The sequence below is a fragment of the Neopelma chrysocephalum genome, unplaced genomic scaffold (genome assembly GCF_003984885.1).
Source record: "Neopelma chrysocephalum unplaced genomic scaffold, ASM398488v2 Primary Assembly neopelma1_81, whole genome shotgun sequence".
NCBI classification, from domain to species: domain Eukaryota; kingdom Metazoa; phylum Chordata; class Aves; order Passeriformes; family Pipridae; genus Neopelma; species Neopelma chrysocephalum.
In genome coordinates, this window is record NW_020897743.1 from 4602836 (window position 1) to 4620499 (window position 17664).

The window sequence follows — 17664 nt, forward strand, 5'->3', positions numbered from 1 at the left end:
CACCTTAGAAAAATACTGTGCTGGGCAACACAATTCAAGTAGGAATATGAAATCACAAAAATCACAAGAGGAGTTTCCTGATCCCACAGGAATGCAGGAGTGAAAAGAACTTTCAGACTTGCTGTGTCCTGTTGTTTACCACCAAGTATTAGTAAGACACTGAGCTGCTGCAGTCATATCTTACATCTTCCAGAGCCTCTTTCCTTTTAGCTCAGCCTTCTGCTGGGATGCTGAGGCCAGGATCTCTGTATTTCAGTGGAAAGCAACAGAAAGCCAGGACAAATCTCTGAGCAACTTATTACAAAATCAAAACCCTGAACTTTTTTGAAATAAGCAGTTTTTAAATAGAAAATCCTAACACTGCAGTGTGAAAAAAACCAAGGCCTCCATGCACCTTCGTACTTTGTAAGAAGCCACTGTGCTTTGAAACTTTCCTTCAAAAGCTGATAAACTGGGCTGCTTCCCCTTTGCAGATTTATCCAGTTGTCAGAATTTCCCCTCTTACAGCTCTACCAGGACTCAAGAAGCCATCAGTGGGTCAAGCCCATCATCTCTCTACTATTTAAGGCTGTGATTTGAAATAAAGCCAGAAGCTAATTGGCAGTGAGAGCAGACTGCAGGGCAGGTTTCTGTAACAAAGCCTTGGTGTGCTCTTGGTAAGTGGAGGCAAGTTTTTCGCACCATTAGCAGCTCCACAGCTCAGCTGGAAACGTGGTGTCACCCCCAAACCACCATGGAAACAGTTCCAGGTAAGCACAAGCCATGTAAACTGTCCCCCTGGTATGTCAGTGAGGATGTTTCCTCTACAAATGTGGCAGGAGAGCCCAGCAGAGTCCACCTTTGCCCTGCCTGCTCCTGAGAGGTGAAGGGAAATGTTAAAACACTCTGGAGGATGGATTAATTCCTATTTACACTAGTTGAACATATGGCCTTATATTTTTCTAGTTTACCCACAGCTTGTGTTCTGCATCCAATCAGGGAGCTGTTTTTCATATTTTAGGCATTAAATTGGATGAGCGTGTCTTGCCTGCCCAGTGAAATTGAGAATTGCCCATCCAAAATAAATCTTTTATTTTCAAGAATGACTCATTAGAATAACTTTGAATGGCACACATTAAAATGTTGTTATTTAGCACAAATGAAAATTTAGATCCAATTATAGTTTTTATCTCATCCTCTTACTAAAAATTTTTGCAACAGGTTTTAAAACTCACAGGAGCATAAAGTCCCCAAAAACCTGGAGTGTATAGAGTTACATTTCTGTTTTATAGATGTCTGTTTTACTGATTTCAATTTAAATACAGCAGCAGTTTTAATGCTGTCAGTGCAATCTTCTCATGCCCAATTTGCTTCCAGATCAGTGAAGCTAAATGTGCTTTAAAAAGCATGAATCTTTATTTACTTTCTATGACAGTAGCCTGTTAGATCCAGTAGTAGCTTTGTAAGTGCATTGCCTCATTGTAATTAACTTTTATGAGTTTAGTCGAAAAGAAATATAAACTTGCATGCTTTGTGGCAATCCAGAAATTGATACAAGATAATGAGAAAAGCGGAATTGTTACACATAAAAAGAAAGACCCTATGATGATAAACTGTTTCAGAGATAAATCTGGGGCTTTATAAAGGTGCCAGGCAGATCATGGAGATAAGAAGTAAAATGAAGATAGGTAATATGTTTCCCACAGACAGATTTAGCCTCATCTGAAAGGAATAACAGCAGACACTGGAGCCATGTGAGACACAGCCACCCAGAGTCTTCCTTAGGTATGTTTACTCCCCTATTCTTATAATTTTAAAATCGTGAGAAAGGATTTAACCAGAATTGCAGTCATTTTGTCAAAAATGAGTTCATTTTAGTCCATGTCATTGGACGTACAGGTTTACCTGTGATAGCTTTTTACAGGGACTTTATCTTAGATAGGGGTGCTGGTCCCAGCCTGGACGCCCCTTTGCCAAACTCACCTGAGATCAGCTGGCTCAGGTCTCCCTCTCTCTCACAGTCTGTTGCCCATCTGGAGAAAGATCCAGTTAAAAAGTGCACCACCTCCCCAACCACACCTGGTGCTCCGGCAGCAGCATCTGCTCAGTGAGCAAGGGAGATGCCTGTGGTCTGCCATTTACTTCTGTTGATTTTTGTAAACATTGTGATTTCAAAAACAAACAAACAAACAAACAAACACAAAAAAAAAAGAGAGAGGAAGAAAATGGAAAGGGAAAAAATGGGAAAAAAGAGAGAGGAATAGTAAATTCCACAGAATAGCAGAGCAGAAAGGATATAACAACTCCTCCTAATCTTTACCCAAACATTAACTTAGGGAAGTGGGAAATAAAATATTGTCCATTTAAAAGCATCGTATTTGTGACCTACAGTTTAAAACACAGATGTGAGCATGGCAGCCTGGCCTGAGATGTGGCAGAGGGAGTGCATCTCAATGGCTTCCTCCACTCTGCCCATCCTAAACACCCCATTACTTTTACTTCTGTTTTCTCTCACCCACAAACACCCTCTTTCCCTTCCTAGAGGGTTCCTGCAGCTAAATCTAACAACGCTTCCACCAAATATCTAGGACCTATTGTCTCATGCTGAGCACTTGCCAGACCTTCTTGCTGACCTCAGCAGATTGAAACTGGGCTGAGGAACCAGAGAGTTCCTCAGCACCTGTCAGGGAGCAGTCACAATTTCCAGGAATGGTCCTGCCTGCAGTCTGTTGTAAGCATTAACATATGGCTCATTTTCCTGTGCTGGCTGCAGCTGCAGGTGGTGGGGAACGTAAGGGGAATGCAGAAGGACTCCAAGGATGGTCACCTGTATTTCTGTGCTCTGTCTTGACTTAACATGGAATTGAAAAACTCTTTCAGCCCTGCTCTGTTTGGAAATTATGTCTTGTGTTCATAGAACCTTTAAGATTGGGAAAGACTTCTAAGATCATCGAGCCAAACCATTAACCTGACACTGCCAGGTCCACCACTAAACCACGTCCCTAAACACCACATCTACATGTCTTTTGGATGCTTCCAGGGACAGTGACTCCATCACTTCCCTGGGCAGCCTGTTCCAATGCTTGACCACCCTTTCAGTGAAGAAATGTTTCCTGATATCCAATCTAAACCACCTCTGGTGCAACTTGAGGCCATTTCCTCTTGTCCCTCAGGAAGTTTGTTGTTGGATGCAGGTGGATGCCTCATGTCAGAATTTTGCTGTTTGGTGTATTTGTGTACACTCTATCATATTTAGGGCTTTTACTGCACTGTGTTATGGGCAGCATTTTGTGAAAATAAGTATTATTTCTAGTGTGTGGTAACGTTCATATTCTTTATGTGATTAATACAATAATATAGTAATTTCTTGCCTTAAGGGCTTAACCTGAGTGATGGCCACATACCAAGACCTCATGAACAGACTGCTGCATTTTTAGAACAGATGCAGGTAATGGGGCAACTCATCCTTTGAGCTCAAAAGCACAGAAAAAATCACTGCCATTATGCAGGCCAATGCATATATAGACAGCTGCTTTACACCAGATGGAAAGAAATACAGAGAAGCAAGGTGAAATCTCTGAAAAGCATTTGGATATACTGTAAGACAAATACATCAATGTAGGAAATTATTTTGAATTATGAATATTTCCAGGATTGGGTCAATTAACTCAGGATTAACTCAACTTTTTCTTCTACTTCCTTTCCCATCCATCTGTTGAATTGATATAATTAAACTCTGCTCAGCAAATTATTATTTTAATGTCTCTCTCCAATTCACATGATACATCCCTTGTAATTCTGGTTCTAGAGTTGTCTAATATTCTTTAAATTATGCACAAATACCCTCGTAGGTTACTTCGCTTCCCTGAGACCTAACAGTAAGAATAGCATTAAGTTCCTACTTTGTGTTTCATCAACACATGCTGGGAAAGAGGCTCTGATGTGATTCATCTGCTTGCATGGAAATTAAATGGAAATTACATTGATGGAAGAGGGGCCACGGGCCAATTGCTCTGCCTTGCACTTATTTCCATGCTGCCTCGTTGATGGAATACAACCATTTTCTGAATGGACAACTGGCTGTTCTGCCAAAATTATCACTAAAGATGCTAATGAGATGAGGGGAATTTGTGCACGAGCCTGTCATGGAGCCTAGGCTGTGATTACCAACATGTGCTATATCAACATTTTGGTTTCATGCGTTAGTTTCAAATATATATTCCATTTTTCCAGCATCCTTGTTTTCTGCTTGTAGTAAGTTTTATTGCTGGAAATCTTTACCATTCCTTCAGGCAGTCTAATAAGGAGAGTGACAGCAGTGGGTTCAGTGAGTGAATCTCTCCTCCAAGATGCTGTCTTGCTTCCTAGATGAAAAGGGTTCAGGACTAGAAAGTTCAATGGGTGATATACAAACGTGAAATGCCTGGTTCCTCTATCAGCTCTTAGGTGTGAGATTTTATGGGCAAGGCAGGATGGTTGATAAGGTTCTGTTGATTCTTGGCTATTTTTTGGGTGGTTGATTTCTATTCCTGTTGACAGGTTGGCAGGAGGCTCACTCCTCCAGCTGTGCTGGAGTTATCGGGACAGACCAGTTGTTATTCTGACCAATACATTTCCATCTTCTGACGTACAATTTGTTTCGCAATGTGTTTATTTTTGGTATGTTTGGGGTGTTTTGCTTGTCTTTATAAATGTCTATTTTCATCCCCAATCAGAGGCAGCAGCTGTACAGAAAGGTCTTGGTGTTGTTGAGATATGGAAATTGTGTGACAGGCTTTTACCTACCTATTTGGCACCCACTGGGATGCAGAAGGCTGTAAATGCATGTCTGACACCCATGAATATTGATGGCTGGTTTTAGGAGGCAGCAGAGCTCTGCCCTTATGTTTATGCTTTAGTCCTGAATGTTCTGAAAAACAACTTCTGAGATGAAGTCCTTTAAATACACCTTTTATGTGTCTTACTTTATCTACTTTGTGTAATGATTTTTTCAAGCTTTTTCTAGTCCATATTGGGATAGGTACCCCTTGTATCTTGGGAGTAACTAGTTCTACTACAGCACTCATAACACTTATTTGTACTTGATATATTTATGACAACACTTAGAATTGTAGAATACCCTGAGATGAAAGGGATCAGTGAAGTCCAACTCTTGTCCCTGCACAGGACAGCCCCAAGAATTCCACCATGTTCCTGAGAGTGTTATCCAAAGACTTCTTGAACTCTGTCAGGCTTGATGCTGTGACCACTCCCCTGGGGAACCTGTTCCAGTGCCCAACCACCCTCTGGATGAAGAACCTTTTCCCAATATCCAACCCAAACCTCCCCTGACAACTTCAGGCCCTTCCCTTGGGTCCTGTCATGGGTCACCAGAGAGATCAATGCCTGCCCCTCTTCTTCCCCTCGTGAGGAAGCTGCAGATCCCAATGAGGTCTCTCCTCAGTCTCCTCTTCTTGTGGCACCAGAACTGCCCCCAGCATTCAAGGTGAGGCCACACCAGCACAGAGCAGAGCAGGACAATCCCCTCCCTCCTCCAGCCGGTGATGCTGTGCCTGATGCACAGCTCTTATTTTATTATGTTTTGCTAGATTATTATGTTAACAGATTATTTTATTATTGTAGTTATCACCGGTTATGATTTGTAATCAAGTGCAAGATTACACTGTAATAATAGTATAACCACAATAATAAAATAATGTTGCACTTGATTACGAGGCAAAAGCAAGTCTATCAAAAAAACCAATGGTATAACTTAACTAAATATAATTTCTTTAGTTTCCTTTACCACCTCATGAGACCACTATAATTTTCTGGGTAATAGTATTCTTTCTAATATATCTGTACGCCCACGCTTCATTTATCCATGTTAAATTAAACTTCTACTTCATGTTAATGGAACTCACGATAGGCCTACAATTTCTGTGCAGAACTCAAAGGAGTACAACTGGTAGTGGTGGTCATGTGTCAGGTTTCACTTTGTCTCTGATGTTTCCCACCAGGAATATGGTCCACTTGCCACAAAATTGTTATGGGGAATGGGATCACCTTGTCCTACACTGCTGTTTTCAACACAGACCTTCTCAGTATTCAAAACTATGTATCTGCATGGTTTGTCAGAGAGGGTCAGGAGGTCAGGCAGGATTGGTGTTGCTGCCTGTTTGTTTTCTTTTTGGCTGAGGGATGTCGCCCTGAATTCCAGGATGTGAGGATGAAGGTACATGTGTTAGCAGAGCCTGAGGTGTTTCTAAATCTTTGGATCTGTAAGGAAAACTGTGCTCAGTTGGCTCTTACGTGTCCTCATGCAACAGTTTGACAACAATTGGGCATTTTATAGGCTGTAAGTGTTATAGCAGGAAAGCACCATAATCTCTGGTTAAATCGTATTCCAGCTTTAGGTCTGTTATAGTAGACTCTGTTAGCAGTGAGAAGTTTTCATTAGTAACAACTTGTGCACAAAATGCTTACAGTAATGCAGATCCTTAAGATTTTATCATGTGGTTTTACATGAGGGGCTGTCACACTGAATAACAAACTGGTTGCCCTGGAGTAAAGGAGTGATTTTGCACAGGTTGGTGGGGGTGTCTCAGCTCTGCCTGCAGGCACGGGGTGAGCGGGAACAGAGGAGCTCCTGTGCTTCTCCAGACAGACAGTGCAGCTCCAACCACAACCTTCCCAAAACCCTGCTTTCCCAGGGTTCCTTTGGATGCTTGTGACAGGGTGTTCATGGCAAGGGGGCTGGGGACAAGCCAGTCTTCTTTGAGTATCATACCCTGATGGGAGGTTGGTTCCCGGGCAGTCTGAATGAAAAATCCTACGGGAGGGCCAGGAATTGAGTCTGAGCCGTAGCACTGGCTCCTCCTGGGCTGCGGGCAGAGTTATCCCGCAGGCCTCAGCAGGTGGGAAAAGGGAGAAGCACTGCAACAATGCCAAGGTGAAGGCTGCAAGCCTTCTTCCCTCCAAGGTTTAATGCAGAGGCATCCCCAGGCCGTGATTCTGTGCATACTCCCCGCAGAGACCTTCCATGAAACATGAGCCTTCAACATTCGCACTTTGTTGCCATGGTGGAAGTGGAACAGATCACAGCAGGGGCTCTCTGCTCATGCACCCATGTCCTGCGGGTGTCTGGGCTGTCCAGGAAAGCCTCCTGTGCTGCTGAGAGAAATGAGCTTCCTGGCAGGCACCAGGCTATCCAGTTCATCAGCCAATAAAGCTTCCAGTCCTAGCCCTGCTGTGGAAAATTATTTTTCAGACCCGTGAAAGGAGCCTCCTGGGTTCCCATGGTATGTCAAAATGAGGAAACATCCAAGTGTTATAGGGTAACAGGGGGAAGAAGTGAGGAAGGACAGCTGGGTAATTAAGGTTGACTTCAGACTTTGAAATATTGTGCTGGAAGATAGAGGCTACTGAAATATTATTTTTCAAGTATTGTGCAAAATTTGAGAAAAGCTCAACTAGTTAAGTAATGTGGTCTAGTTTTGCTGCACTTGTTTGCTTTCTCTCATTTCTACGTCCTGTTCCTCAGTTAAAAGACAGTTAACAGCAAAAATTCTCTTAAGTGTTAGTCTGGGTCACACCTCAAAAATCCAAGTGGATAATTGTACATTTCTGGGTACAAACTGGGCTTGATTTGCATACTTGCACAGTTCAGCATGTTGTTCCTAAAGAGTATGGAACTAGTTAGCAATATATGCATTCTCTAGATTGCTATTAGAGTTATTTAATTAAATATCTGTATCTTGTTTACATACTGGATGGACTCTCCTCCACTCCTTTTTCAGGGGATGTCAGTGATTCTTCATTGTGCTGCCTTTTAATTGAGGCAGGCTGCACGTGCACAAATTACTATGCTGAGCTGGCACATGGTGGCCATCAAACTCCTAAAGAAGTGGTACTTGCTCACATGTTCAGAGATTTCCTTGAGATTACTGCTTCTGTAACTGTGTTCATTAGCAAAGTATTCCCTTGAGAAAGTCACTGAAGGTGCTGTTCCATCACCTTTCAGTGAAAATTTCCAGTTTTATGAACCCCAGTCCGACATTTCTGCTGCAATGAAAAGTGTGTCTGTTCTTGGTCAGGAGTGGTTTGGGCACGGTGGCAGCAGTGCCTTGCGAGTGGGAGGTGTGCATCTAAGGTATGCAGTGACAGGAGGACAGTAGATGGCCCTCAAGGATGAGGACCAGAATTTCTAGGCTTCTTAGCAACCCCCAAATAATTGCTTTTCACAGTGGCTCCTGTGGAGCACCCTCACACTGGCATTTCTACCTGTATAGTCATGAAGAATCAGAGACGCATGTCGGTTTGGAGGAAGCTAAATAGGGAATGTGTTTTGCAAGTCCTCTGCAGTGAGAAATATCAGACATGGAAATAAACATCTGTGGGCATGACCAAAATGTAGCTCATTTCCCTTGGCTGAAGTGGTTTCTTGCCCTTTTTACCAGTTTCACCAACTGCTTGTACTGGCTTTTGACCTCTTCAGACAAGCAACCTGTGACTAACAGTGGCATGAAGTGCAGCCAGACCATTAACCCACTGTCCCTAATAAATCAGTGGAGCTGATTCACTGAACTACTCTGCTATACCTAAATTCACCAAAGCACTTGAGCGTGGGTTGCACTTTGCTTTGGCACAGGACTGGTGCAGGTGTAGAGATGTGCTGAATGAGGCACAAAACAATGAAAAAATGGGGAAAAAATACTGACAGGACGTGCCAGGTATAGCAGACTAACCAGAGTCCTGAAAACATCTGCATCTGTCTGCTCAAAGCTAACACTTGGCAGAAGTTGGTTTAGAGTAAATAAGTGAGTTCTTATTAAATTAATCATTTTCCTGGAATATTGAGTACAACCGTTGGCTGGTTAAAGATGACAGACCTGTGTTCTCTGAATGTGGAACCCTTTATATGAAATGAAAGAAATCCTTATCATATCTCTCTCTGAAATCAGACATTTTATCAGAATTCAGAGGCCAGCTTGTTCAGCTGCATTGCCGGGGGGAACCTGAGCTGAGAAAGAGGATTAATCCCAGGTAGGTTCCCAGACAGCTGTCAGGGTAGCACAGGCATCTGAATTGCCACTGAGTTATGCTGAAATAAATCCAAATACCTAAAAAAATGCCTTCTGTATGGTTTTTTGTCCTCTCACTAGCCCAGAGCCAGTCCTAGGATCAAGGCATAGTCTACACTTACAAACTCTGGGTTCAAGCAGATGAATTCTGGCTCAGCAGCCAGCTGTAATTGAATAATGCCACATCACTTTTGGTTCTGAATTGTAGTTTCCTCAAATGATCTGTATGTTTTGGCAGCAATTTCTTGTGATAATGGATCTTTTTCAATTTCATCAGAACTAGGGAAAACCACCTGTTGTTGTCACATGTCTGTGCACTTTGTTATGAAACAGTTTTTTGGAAAATATTTATATGTTTACATTTAGAAGGTATTAGTGTGAGGTCTGTGTTTGCTCGTGGACTTACTTTCCAGTGGGGTGTTCCTTCAACTGTTGTTTCATTAGCTGTCTAAATAACTGGTGGAAGCTGATCCATAACTGGCATGAAGGAAATTAAAGGAGAGGCCACTGTCCTGATGCTGTGGTGGCAGACAGGACATCACTACAAAGAAAACGTTTACTGCTGTGAATATTTTATTAGACTGTGGTTTCATTTAGATAAAGTATTATGAAGAACTTGTATCTAGGAGTTGAGTGAAGAGATCGTATCTCTGTTGGAATCAAAATACTGCAAGGAGCCCTTTATAAGAACTTAGTGATACAATTCAATTAATTGTACCATTGCTCCCTTAACTGTCCATATCACTCAATATAAAAATTCCAGATGCAGCTAAAGATGCTTAAGCTGTGAGAAGAGAACATTATTGAGCCTAGAAAATTTTCCTCTGGCTCCTAATATAATTTTAGTCTCCACCAATAAATGAAAAGATGAATGTAACATATGGATTCCTGGAATGACAGATCACACCAGAATAATTTTGTAGTTCTCTAACAGAAGAGATGCTGCCTTTGGGATGCCAACAGGGTTCTCTGTGTTTTCCTCTTAGCAAATGTCCCATTTTATTAGCAGGGTCTTTTAAGTATATAATGTAAAAAACTGGCTCCTTGCATTTAAAATATTACTTAAATGATATTCAAGGAACCTTTCCCTAGATCAGATAATTATATCTGTCCTAGCTTTACATTTCCTTCTTTGTTATACTTCCTGTCAAGGTCTCAAGTCAATACCGGATAGAAAGGAAAATCTCATAACAGCATAGTGAGTGCAATTGTTTAATTTGCAATAAAGGGCAGTCACATCAATTAATCACTGTAACTTGTGAGAAAAGATGCAAAAGACCTTTGGAGGCCCATTCAGCTTGTCTGGGGTTTCCCTCAGTGGTGAGGGGTTTCTGAAGGAGACCACACTGTTCCATGCCCATTGCCTGCTGCTCCCTGCCCCACCTGTGCCGTGCTGGCAGCTCCCAGAGGGGAAAAACTAACAGCTCCAAGGAAATCCAAAGCTCAGGAATGGTGGTGTGGCCCAGCTGGGTGTGATCAGTGGCAGAGACTCCAAAGTACCTCCTGTGTGTGCTGTTGCACCGAGGCAAAGCAGCATCTTCTCTTCGCAGAGGTTTCAGTCAAGCGTAGGATGCCAGCAGGGGTCCCTCCAACACTGTGTCTGGACACAGGGTCACCTCCTTTTCTTACTTGGTGGTCTCTTCCATCCTCTCAGCCATCCCATCACCTAAAAGCCCATCCTCTGCTGGGCACCCCCTGGGTCTCTCAAGCCTTTTTGAACGGGCAGCATTCAAGGATACAGTCCTGCTCTAAAAGTCATCATCATTCTTTGTGTGTAGCTTATGTCTCTGTGCTTGGCTGTGCTAGAATATGTTCTATTTAAGGGATTCAGAGAGCATTAGGATAGCCTTTTTTTCCTATAGAAAATGCAGGTTAGAAACTTAAACTCAATTTCTCATGTAACTCAGTGCCCAGGAGTTCAATATGTCAGAAAAGACATTAAATTCCGCTCTATTGATGATAAAATCAAACAGCATTGCCAGTGCTGCCCTTGAGACCAGTTGCTCCTCTGGCCAGGAGGCTTGGCGGCACTTGCTTGGGCCCCTCTGTGGATGTACTGACAACCACTGAGGACTGCAGGGGGTCAAGCAAGACATCCTGTACTTCTTGGGCATGATGGAGTTTTTCAGCACCCTTGGTTGTGTGACTCTCAGGGTGACACAGAGTCATTTGTCTATGTAAATCTGAAGAAACAAACTAGCAGAAAAGAGATAACATAGCCTGAAATACCAGATCAGTAAGAGTAAAGCTAAGAAATTCTTTACTTCCTAGATAAGAGAGCGAGAGAGAAGAGAATAATTTAAATTCTTTCGTTCCCTTGGGAATAATGCAATGCAGTAATGTTAAAACTGTGTGTAATTGCTTTCTATTTTTGTAGAGGCTGTGGCAGCCATGAAACTTTAAAGTGAACACTGGAAATTCTGGTTGGTGTAAAATACTTAAGTTGCATCAGCGGTGGAGTGGTGGTAAAAAGACTTTTAGCAGTGGGCAAGGGTAGGCTTTATTCCACAGCACACAACAGTGTTTTGAAACTTTTCCAAATTCATCCTCGTGGTTAGAAAAGAGACGATTGATGCAGCTTACTGTGAGTTTCCCATTAATAACTCCTGAAGCTACAGGGATAAATTTTACATAATTCTTTGCTTTATTGTGGTGTAAGCAGGTATTTTGTTGCTAGATTTGTCCTAGGTGTTACACTACATGTTCCCAGGAGATATACTGGAGCAGATTGCATTACAGTACTTAATTTGTACAAGCAACAGACATTTTTTAATTATTATTTTTTTCCAGTTCAGTCATTCTCCTACAATCTGGAGCAATTCTGTTTTACCATTTGACATAATTAATTTTGATTCCATTTGATGTGTTTTGGATTATTCAGTCATCTGCTGCTACAGTGTCTGGTAATTTTGACTCTCATGCAGTGAAGAGCACAACACCATAATAACAGTGTTAAGCAACACTTTTAACCCACATGCATTAAACCTCTAACAAAAGCAATCCAATTTCATAGCTGCCATCTTTCCTGATGGAAAGCACAAAACATGTAAGGAACCTCTTATCCGACAGGAAATTATCTACACACAAAGATGCTCTGTGACTTTGCCAAAACGTCTCTGATTTTCTGTATTTTGTTGCCAACACTTTGTGTTCGTCTCAGCTGTTCAGTGACACACAGGAACTGTGGTTTGCTTTTTCATCCCAGGGCAGGAGATGAAATCCCACCTAGGGACCATGACTCTTGGTTAAATATGAGTGTTTGTTCCATGTGTCCTGGGAAGAACTCTGATTCCATGAGATGCTACTCAGCATTGGAGGCTGAGGCAATATTCTGCAGAAGTGTCCTGCCTGGATTTTATACACTGTGTTTTATTCTGACCAGAGCCAGAAGCCAACACTGACCTAAAAGTAATATCATTGCTCTATGCTTTTCTCTGTGAATTTGTCCAGTGTAAACTTCTGGCGTTCACAAAATGTCTGGAGGCAAAAACCCTGCAGTTTGATTACATGCTGGGTAAGGAAATACAAACTTCTGTTCTGATCTGCTGGATTCACCTAGTTCCCTTCAGCACTCTCCTATCTGGCCTACCAGCCAGTGCATTAAGTATATGATTTTAAGGGCACAGATTATTTCAAGGTAAAAATCAGAGTTTCTTGCAAAAAATTTGGGTTTTGCTTACCCAGGTGTTTTGTTCTGTCTGGAGCCAAATTGGGACTGAAATACATGATTTCTATTGGAAATGCAATCGCTATGTCTTAGAAGTGCTGGGGTCCAAGAATTCACTTCACTCAGTCATCTGCTCTTCTAAATATATGGTAATTGCTATTCTTTGTCTGTGAAATGAGAGAAAATAGAACAAATTAGAGAACTGTTACGTTCTGCAGATAGAGAGTTTCTAGGGATAAGGTTGCTTTAAAGGTATAACATTGTTAACAGAATATTTTTTAATCCTTGTTTGCATCTTGGCACAGTCACAGGGCACATTTCTTACGTTTTGTACATTTATTCAAAACAGAATTAGAATAAATCTGTTTTTCATTTTTTACAAATTCCTGGCTTCGTAGGCTGTGTAGGTGTTTTTCAAGTGCACACACCATTCTTACTTAAAAATAATTACATTTTGAGGTAGAGTATATATTATGCCCTTCCTATCAAGGTATAGTGGTGTGTTACAAGCTGCCATTCTACAAATTTCCGGAGTGACGTTTTATTATTGCAGATCATTTTAGGAAACTTCCTGAGAAAGCAAAATGTCTCCTCCTATAACTGGCTTTTCAGCTGGAAGTGTAACAGAGTGCTCTGGGACAGTAAGAACTAAAAGGATTAGGCATTAGGAGAGCTCTAGTATCACCTTTATCTTCAAAAACATCCTGACAGGTTGCCTGGGCAGTAACTCTAGGCAGTGTTACCTGGATCTGCTGGTTCCTGCAGTGCCAGGGTTGACAGCAGGTGACACCGTGGGCGTGAATATTTACTGTTGCTTTTGCTTCTCCTGGTTTTTTTGGTTGCAGTGCTGTGCCTGGTTCACATCAATAGCAGAAGTTGTTCCAGGGGGACACGGGAAGCATTTGGGTTGCTCAAAAGAAGAAGTAAGAGAGGCCATTCATCATTCAATAATGCTGAAAAGGTGGTTGCTGTAGAAACCTCTCCCAGGTCTAGCAAATGTCAGGGATAAGATTGTACCCACTGCGGTGCCATGGATCAGATTGGAGATGCTCCCACGCATGGGAAGCCTGGAGGCCTGGCATCTCTTTCTGGAGACACTGGAGATTTCCTGCCTGTCTGTGTGATGTGGGGAGTAGCCATCCATGCCACCATTCCCCGATGCAGAGGCTGCTGCACAGTCATGATCACCCCGCACACATTGCCAGGGATCTCTTCCTCCATCAGGACACACTCAGGGGCTTTGTGCTCATGGCTCATTTCAGCCTGTAGCAGAAAGCTGGCTCTGGCAATGCAGAGGAGAAGTAGTGAGGTATAAAATGTGCTGAATGTACTTTAGCATGGGCTGGCAGCAAGAGCCTGGGGCTGCGCAGGGAGTGCGGCTGCCACTTGTAGGATTTCAGACTTGTTCTTCCCTGGGGCATTCACTGAGGCATCATTAAAGACCCAGCATATCTGAGGTGTGCTTAGCTGGAGCTCTGAGCTCAGTTGCAGGCTGATGGCAATGATGTCCTAAGCAATTGCAAAGTGTGAACATGAGCAGGAGGTGAAGTTTGAGCGTAGTGTCATAGAGGGGCTGAGTCATAATTTAACCAAGCTCAATTCATTTGTACAGCAGAGCTGTCTTTTAAATAAAGATGCTCCAGCCACAAAGTGCTTTACTTATTTCCCTTCACTAGGGACCTCTTAAATGCTTGTTGCTGTGGAGTTCAGTCCACTTACAGTCCTTTTAGTAGAAGTGGTGCAAACTTGCTGAAATGAATGGCTTATCTCCCCAGAGCTGGGGTCTTGTGTGGGTTTGGTGAGTACTTAGCACTTCATCTGTGGGTTTCCTACTGGTAAAATGAACTAATGTGTCCATCTCGTTCTGCTGTGCTCTTTGTGAAAGGTTCCTGGGCTTCTCTGGGACATTTCATAATAATTTACTCTGGTTCAGTTCATCTCAGGCTTCTGCATAATGGTATCCTGGGTCTCTCTTGGTTGGGTAATTTGTTTCAAAATATGATTTCTGAGACTAATGTTTCATCTTTTCCATTCAAGATCAGTGGGATGGAGCTGCACGATTCTTAATATAACATTGATTCTGCAGAGTGATGATTCTGATCCTTGGGGTAAACTTCAAGATTGCTTTAGATATCCACGTTCTGAATGAAGACACAAGAATATCTCATTATTCAACTATTATAAAGTCTCTCATGTTTTCAGCTGCTATAGATACTCTTGATTTGTTTTCCTAAGAAGCCCAGAGCTTGGCAGGGCTCTGTTATTGATCTCAAACAATCCATTCTGGGCATTGACATGGGGTTATCATTCACAAATCAATTTTTTTTCTGAGTTTTAATTTAAATATCACTCCCCCTTGAGGATCTTTCTGGGTCATTTTTGCTCTCAAGCTGTACTTCAGCACTGAATGAACAGTTTAATAAGTGCAGGCACCCAAATGAGCTGCGTGCCAGCTGCTGTCAGACTATCTAGTCTGTTCTGTTTACTGGCACACTTGTTTCTCTAAAGAATAACGCTCTGCTCTGTCTACCTTCAAAACAGCTTTCAAATTTCAGCCACTCAATCCCAGCTGCTCTGTAAGGAGGCGAGTGTTCCTCTGCCTGGGGAGAAAAGGTGGAGTAGTGTCATGTAGCTGTGTTAGGCTGTGCAGAAGAACTGCCTGCTGCTTTTCTCCTCAGCAGACAGAAGCTGAGACGTACAGATCAAGGGAGCCTCAGAAAGGATCTGAGTGGAGTTAACACCACAAAGCGCTTTGCAACCCATGAAAAGAACGTGATGAGGCAGTAACAAAGGAATGTAATATTTGATTTTCTAAAGATACGGCGGAAAGGTTAAGAGAGAAGAAAACAGAGCTAACAGTGGTCACTTGAGGGCATTGCCGTTTAGGTACTGCTCACAGAAATCAGATGTGTGGGAACTGGCCGCGGGTTTATGGAGTGTCCAGGGCCAGGGACTGCCTGTGGAGAGGTCCTGTGAGGGGTTTCTTGTCCCCTCCTCATGCACGTGCCCCTTAACTGGTGTCGCAGAGTTAAAACACCCTGACGGTTTCTCAGAAATGACGGCCTAGCTCCCCAAATCATTTCCTTTTCCTTTTTTCCTTTCATTTCTTTTCTCTCTATGTTTCAGATTATGCTTGGCCTTTGCCTAAACAGTTGTGCCCTATATGGATTTCCCTAGATGTGCTCTTTTCAACTGCATCTATTATGCATCTCTGTGCCATCTCTCTTGATCGGTACGTAGCAATACGCAATCCCATTGAGCACAGCCGCTTCAATTCCCGCACCAAGGCCATTATGAAAATTGCTGCAGTTTGGACCATATCCATAGGTAAGCAATGCGGCTCACGATCTTAAACCGTGTCTGAATGAATGATAGTGTTACTCCAATTTTCGTTTAGGGTTGGTTGTTTTTTTTTCTTTTTTTTTTTTTTAAAGAGGATGCTCAAATTAATTTGCCTGGCCTGCATGTTTGAATACAATAACCGATTACCAGGAAAATAGAAGCCTTTCCTTACAGCTGGTCAGTGACCAAAGCAAGCTGTCATTTTTCGGAGCACCACCACCACCACTTTCCATTCCAGTAACACAGGCAAACGGTGCTTGTAAAACTGCTGTGTAAACAAAGCAGAAAGCAGCGTTAGCAAAGGCTCTGGGAGGAAAACCCAGCCAGCACAAACTGCGCTGCAGTCGCCGCAGTTAAACCCTCTCAAGTTTTGGTAATGGTTTAAGTGAAGCAGCACGGAATTGAAGGCAGGCTATCAGCGAGGTATTTACTGCTCTTGCACAGCCTTTATAGCCTGTATTGTGCTCTGCCACAGCTGGATTGCTGCTAGTACTGAGCTAGCAAGTTTGAAATCATAGTAAATGAGGAGCAGGCGTAGAAGAAGACGCGTTTGTATCACTTTGATAAAAAGCAGTAAATAAAGCAGCAGTAAAATAGGAAGAAAAGGCAAAATGATACCAAGATGGCTTTGTAATATCAGGAATTATGTGAAGAAAAACAGTTTTATTGGAACTCTTTCAATGTGCTTCAGGAAAGAGACATTTGAGGCAGGGTCAGAATTGCATGACCATTTCCATCTGTTGTATTGCCTTCTGTGCTTGAGTAAAATGCAGTCTTACAAAGATTTAACATTTAATTTTTATTTTACAAAGCGTTCCTTGCTATCAGTACTGTACTGCAAGGAAAAGCATGTTTCAGGTGCTTGAATTTCTCTTGAGTTTTTGCCTGCTTTAGAAGTGGAATATGATACTGGTTGTATGGGTGCTGCAGGGACCATTTTTTGGGGAAGCTTGCCTTGGAAAAAGGCTATGAAAAAAGCAAAAAAATATTAGGGGAAATATACGTTCTCTCCTCACTTATATAACAAGAATACCTATTAAAAACAAATTTTCATGTGTCACAAGCCTGCTTCATTTCCTCTAGGTAATACAATCCACAGTGAAATTGGATTGGGTTTAATCAATTCATTTAAGATTTTTTTTTAAATTATTATTCTTTTACGCTCTCTGTGCTGTCTATTTGGCATGGAAAAGAGACCAATTGAATTCAGCACATGAGCTGTGAACAACTTCATGTGTGGGATGCTTGGGCTTGATTTGCGCAGACCGTCCAGGATCAGCACAGAATTCCATGTTCCATGTAAGGCAGAGGGAGCAGCTGATAGACATCCCCCCAGCAGAGATGTATAAATCCATCAGCAGCATTAAGTAATACATTGCAAAACCTGGACAATAAGGCTTCTGTTTCCATTTTTGCAGCTGTCTTGCAGATTTCTGCCTGTGCTCTCTTAGATGTTGGAGTCATACCCTTGGAAATTTTGGCTAGTGCTGGAGGTGGCTGCCTGCATTAGTGCCTTGAGTACCAAGCTGTGGTTTGGAGTATGGGTGAAAGGAATGAAGTACTTCATGCATGGTTTGCTGAGTAAGCAGACTTGTAAGAGAATCTGGTGCCTGA

The 17664-nt window shown here is 42.3% G+C and overlaps 1 protein-coding gene across 5 annotated transcripts in view; it reads left to right on the forward strand.

Annotated features, from left to right (window-relative positions):
* Window positions 1-17664, forward strand: part of HTR2C (5-hydroxytryptamine receptor 2C) — a 208002-nt gene that overhangs the window by 181187 nt on the left and 9151 nt on the right. For all 5 annotated transcript variants that reach the window (XM_027690566.1, XM_027690567.1, XM_027690564.1 and 2 more), the window contains one exon: window positions 15835-16035. In XM_027690566.1, coding sequence (XP_027546367.1) covers window positions 15835-16035 — 201 coding nt within the window. The remainder of the gene's footprint in view (window positions 1-15834; window positions 16036-17664) is intronic.